Source organism: Nerophis lumbriciformis, linkage group LG02 (genome assembly GCF_033978685.3).
Source record: "Nerophis lumbriciformis linkage group LG02, RoL_Nlum_v2.1, whole genome shotgun sequence".
NCBI classification, from domain to species: Eukaryota; Metazoa; Chordata; class Actinopteri; order Syngnathiformes; family Syngnathidae; genus Nerophis; species Nerophis lumbriciformis.
Genome location: NC_084549.2, coordinates 67,431,746 through 67,437,745, shown reverse-complemented (window position 1 = coordinate 67,437,745; position 6,000 = coordinate 67,431,746). Strand labels below are relative to the sequence as shown.

Genomic DNA, 6,000 nt, shown 5'->3' with positions numbered 1-6,000 from the left:
TGTGTAGACTTTGAGGACAAACTTGGACGCAGCCAAGAGTGTGCAGTCCGGTCTCATGCCAGGTCACATGAGGCCACCTGAGGCTTCCACCAGAGGGCGCCGATGGTTTGCAGGCGTCACGCAGCTAAAATAGCAGCTGAGCTAACAGAGGCCGGCTTTAAGCAGGACACACCTCCCGGCAGGCGCCCCAGACTCGTCCCGATTGGGCCGGCGGGAGGTCTGCCGCCTCCTGATTGGCCGCTGAGGACACCAGCTGACAAGAGTATGCAAATGGTGTGAGTGTCAGTAGAAAGGCTTGGGAGCAGAAGCTGAGGCGGGCACTGACGGAGCACAGCGGACGTGGAAGAAGACCAGCGGTGGCGTGGGAAAGTTCTACGGAGAACTGCTGGATCTGCTGCGTGCTTCCATGAGCGCTGCCAGGTAGGTCCTGCTGACAAGCACTTAAGATTACCTAAACCGTTGCATCTGGTGCAGAACCCCAATCATTTTTAGTCTGCTCAAACTATTCAGAAAGTCACCTGAAGAGTTTGTGGAGAAGTTTCTAACTGTGTGTCATGTGCCCCTCCCCCGTCCCCTTTGCTTCTGCTCCCCCGTCACCTCCCCCAGCCTCCTCAGGTCGTTGAGTCCGTCAGCAATGCCAGGTCCAGTATTGCCCATGGACATGGCCATGAGGTTCTACATCAGCCACTCTCCTCCTCCGCTCAGAGGCTTCCTCAGCTCCTACGAGGCCCCGAGGCATCGTAACAAGGGCCGGGCTCAGCGGGACCAGGCGGCCCTGCGGCCCTGTCTGAGCAGCCAACAGAGGACGGACGGCTGCGACGGCTGGGGCGGCAAAGGCTTGAAGAAGAAGGTGGTGTTCGCCGACACCAAGGGCATGTCGCTCACCGCCATCCACGTCTTCTCCAAGAACGACGACGAGCGCGGCGCGGGAGCCGTCGAGGAGCTGCAGTTCGACTTGAGCGACCTTGAGAGCGCTGCCATGGAGTTGAAGATCAGCCCGGTGCAAACCCTGGCTTTGGACTTCAAGCAGCCTTCAGCTGACTACCTGGACTTCCGTAACCGCCTGATCCGGAACGCCGTCTGCCTGGAGAACTGCTCGCTGCAGGAGCGCTCGCTCTCCGGCACCGTCAAGGTCCGCAATGTGGGCTTTGAGAAGTCCGTGCAGGTGCGCACCACCTTCGACTCGTGGACCACCTTCAGCGACGTGGACTGCACCTTCATGAACAACGTGTACGGCTGCCACGACACCGACACCTTCGCCTTTGTGCTGGACCTGCCCGCAAACATACCCCCGCAGCACCTGGTGGAGTTCTGCATCTGCTTCAGGGTCCAGGACCAGGTATTTTGGGACAATAACGACGGCAAGAACTACGTGATCAAGCACCTGGGTTGGGACGGCGGCACCTCCTCGGACTCCGTCGAGCACAAGAAGGCGGCAGAGTCCAGAGGCGGTGGGGTGAAGGTTCTGGAGATGGACTTGGACCAGTTCGGCAGCCCGCGTATGTGCAGCGGCTTCTTCCCGGGCTGGCAGAACTGGAGCCAGGCCAACACTGCCGTACCGTACTGGTGAGGCCCTCCAACCGGGTGCGGTCGGAAGTCATCGTGCGGCGACGGAATTCTCCGTCCTTCATATTGAAGGGGAGCCGAGCGCTGGTCCGAACACACGCACCGGTATTTTGGACTTGAATCGCACCTTAAACCACCTTGATGATGTCATCAGATGGCGACAGCCCCTGATTGCTTCGACGGTCCCGATGCATCAGCAGCGGCCCGAATGTCTTTCTCAGTTTGCACCTTCTCTGTGTGTGTGTGTGTGTGTGTGTGTGTGTGTGTGTGTGTGCGTGTGTGTGTGTGTGTGTGTGTGTGTGTGTGTGTGTGTGTGTGTGTGTGTGTGTGTGTCGATCAAATGTTTCCGTTTCCCTTTCTGGCAAAAAAGTGATCTTGTCTGAAATAAAAGTTCATGTTTGTTCCACGCCCGCGTTCCTTTCTTACATATCCGAGATGACGGTGGGTTGCCATGGAAACATGTCTCCCCCGGTATTACGAGACACCTCAGGAACGCGCACGCTCAGCACCAAGTCTCCATCTTGGACGCATCACGGAGAGGAAGGACCCCGGGGCCCGAACATTCCTGCCCGATCACAGCTGGAACTCAGGAGTGGACAGACACGCGCGGGGCGTGCCGTGTCCACTTCCTGTTTTTCTTCGAGGCGCCGCCGCTGCAGCGGGGAAATAAGCGGCCGGGCGTTGAAATGTGCTCCAGCCGACACGTGCGGGCGTGCGGATGCTCAAACATTAACGGCAGAGGTCACTCGTGGACGTGGAAAAACCCAGAAGGTCGTGGGAGAGATTAGATGCAGCACTTCACCTTGGAGGTCAGAGGTCACTTTCTCGTGATGCTGATTGGACGCAGGCGATCGCAGAAGAAGACGTTGACGTTCCTTATCGTGCACTCCGACCTCCATTGTAGGGAAGTGCGATACCACTGTTTTTTTTCTGATTGGATACCGAGTGTGAGTCAGGCTGGTATCGGCGATATCGTTCCGATACTTTGTGTCTGCTAACATTCTAGAAGTTGTGTATTTTCAAATAATGACATACAACGGTACACATGTAAGAAAAAGGACCACATTTTTGTCAACTATAACACAAATGTTTGTCTTTAAATATATGTATACATATATATATATATATATATATATATATATATATATATATATATATATATATATATATATATATATATATATATATATATATATATATATATATATGTATATATATATATATATATATATATATATTATACAGATTATGCAAACCAGAACAAAACAGAATACAATGATTTGCTAATCCTTTTCAACCTATATTCAATTGAATAGACTGCAAAGACAAGATATTTAAGGTTCGAACTGGAAAACTTTTGTTATTTTGTGCAAATATTAGCTCATTTGGAATTTGATGCCTGCAACATGTTTCAAAAAAGCTGGCACAAGTGGCAAAAAAGACTGAGAAAGTTAAGGAATGCTCATCCGACACTTATTTGGAACATCCCCACAGGTGAACAGGCTAATTGGGAACAGGTGGGTGCCATGATTGGCCATAAAAGCAGCTTCCGTGAAATGCTCAGTCATTCACAAACAAGGACGGGGGGCGAGGGTCACCACTTTGTGAACAAATGCGTGAGCAAATTGTTTAAGAACAACATTTCTCAACCAGCTATTGCAACGAATTTAGGGATTTCACGACGTGGCGAGGACGACGTGAAAGGCGCTTGTTCTTGTTGTCATGTCTTTTATAAAGATTGTGAACAATAGGGAAAAAAAAAAAAAAAAGTGTGGTTGCCCTTTAAAAAATCATTGTATTTTTTTTCGTACATGGAGAAAACAGTAAAAATGTAAAAAGAAAGAGCAAAAAAATCGGTACGTAACGAGAAAAAGCTGAAATGTTTCAATAATAAAAAAAACACTTAGTCACCTGTAATACGTAGCTGACACAATATCTATTTTTAGCATTTTGTAAATAAACAGATATCTAAATGGCCGCCTTGGTGGAAAAAGTTTGGACACCCCCCCCCCTCTGAAATAAAGTACCAAAAGTATAGATATTTTCATTTTAGGGATTTCGATATTAGAGCATAAAGAGCTGGTGGCGGTGTCGATATTTTAGTATCTAACGCTAACACGCGGAAAGACGCTAACAACAACATTAGGCCCTTTTTCCACTGCAGGAACTTTTTCAGGAACTTTCCCGTTTACCCGGGTAAATAAAGTTCCCGCTGTGTTTCCACCAAAAACTATCCGGGTGGATTTAGTTCTTCAGGAACTATTCTTAGCTCCGAGTAGCGAGGTGGGACTACAGAGTAGGGTTGTACGGTATACCGGTACTAATAAAGTGCGGTGGGACTAATGAATTCAAAAAGGTACTATACTGCCTTTTAAAAATACCTTATTATTGTTATTATTATTATTATTGTTATTATTATTATTATTATTATTATTATTATTATTATTATTATTATTATTATTGTTATTATTATCGTTATTATTATTATTGTTATGATTATTGTTATGGTATTGTTTTATTATTGTATTATTATTATTAATAATAATATTTTTTATTATCGTTGTTATTTTTATTATTATTATTGTTATTATTAGTGTTATTGTTGTTTTTATTATTATTGTTGTTATTATTATTATTATAATTGTTAATATTGTTATTATCCACCCATCCATCCATTTTCTTCCTCTTATCCGAGGTCGGGTCGCGGGGGCAGCAGCCTAAGCAGGGAAGCCCAGAAATTTCCTCTCCCCAGCCACTTATTATTATTGTTATTATTATTATTATTATTGTTATTATCATTATTGTAGTTTTTATCATTGTTATTATTATTATTATTAATATTGTGATTATTGATATTGGTATTATTATTATTGTTATTATTATTTTTGTTATTATTACTGTTGTTATTATTATTATTATTATTGTTACTATTATTGTTATTATTATTATTATTGTTACTATTATTGTTATTATTGTTATTATTAGTATTGTTGTTTTTATTAGGATTATGATTATTATTGTTATTATTATTATTGTTGTTTTTATTATTGTTATCATTATTATTATTATTGTTATTATTAATATTGTTATTATTTATATTTGTATTAATATTCTTATTATTATTGTTGTTGTATTATTATTATTGTTGTTGTTGTTTTTATTGTTGTTATTATTATCACTATTTTGTTATTATTACTGTTATTATTATTATTATTATTGTTACTATTATTGTTATTATTATTATTGTTATTATTAGTATTGTTGTTGTTTTTATTATGATTATTATTGTTATTATTATTATTATTATTGTTGTTGTTTTTATTATTGTTTTTATTACAGTTATTATTATTTATGTTGTTATTATTATTATTATTGTTATCATCATTGTTATTATTATTATTATTATTATTGTTGTTATTATTATTACTGTTGTAAATAAGTGATAAATGGGTTATACTTGTATAGCGCTTTTCTACCTTCAAGCTACTCAAAGCGCTTTGACAGTATTTCCACATTCACCCATTCACACACACATTCACACACTGATGGCGGGAGCTGCCATGCAAGGCGCTAACCAGCAGCCATCAGGAGCAAGGGGTGAAGTGTCTTGCCCAAGGACACAACGGACGTGACTAGGATGGTAGAGGGTGGGGATTGAACCCCAGTAACCAGCAACCCTCCGATTGCTGGCATGGCCACTCTACCAACTTCGCCACGCCGTCCCCGTTTTTTTTTTTTATTATTGTTATTATTATTATTATTGGAGCTTTGAGGTACCAGCCTGCAGAGAGAGTGTAGGAGGAGAATGTGTGCGCTAGGAACACACGGTAGGTTAACTTTCAGTTTCGATCTCGTTGGACAAAAGGATGAGAAGACGGTTACGATTCCTGTTTTGTAGGACAAATTGTTAAATGTCAGTTCTGGTCACCTCTCAGCCTTGGAACTAAAGAATCTGGGAAGACTCCGCCCCCCCCTAGAAGGCAGGATCCTAGCACGCTAACATCTCGGCGTTGACGAGTCGGCGTAAAGATAGGGGCCAGATCCGGGGCCAGAACCAGGGCAGGATCACTGAGCGGAGCTACAAAGTTCTTGGGACTTTACGGCCCTCGTGTGCTGATAAGTTCTGATAAGGCGGGCAGAGCCGCGAAGATAACGATGAAGTTGCTCAACCGGGTCAGCCTTGGAGCTCCTTCTCGCCGCCGTTTATAAGAGGGCAGAGCTCCGGAGTCCTCGTGGCGGCCTTTCATGTCCTTGCTGTCGTCAAGGTGATGCTCGGGACGAACAGCTGCTGTGATGCAACACCTTGAGGCGGGCAGGGGGGAGTTGGGAGGGGGGAAGGGTCTCGGCATGATCAGCTGCTCCAGGCCCCAAGGGTCAGGGTGGTTTGGGCGGGGCTTAGGTCAGACGGACGGAATAACGACGTTTCAAAGTCAG

General features: G+C 44.0%; 1 protein-coding gene across 1 annotated transcript; it reads left to right on the top strand.

Moving 5' to 3' along the window:
* On the top strand, positions 1 to 1,972 carry LOC133610898 (protein phosphatase 1 regulatory subunit 3C-B-like). Its single transcript, XM_061967633.1, has 2 exons — positions 1 to 420; positions 607 to 1,972. Exons 1-2 carry the CDS (start codon positions 407 to 409, stop codon positions 1,568 to 1,570), a joined length of 978 nt encoding a protein of 325 aa, XP_061823617.1. The 5' UTR covers positions 1 to 406; the 3' UTR covers positions 1,571 to 1,972.
* Positions 1,973 to 6,000: the final 4,028 nt, after the last annotated feature.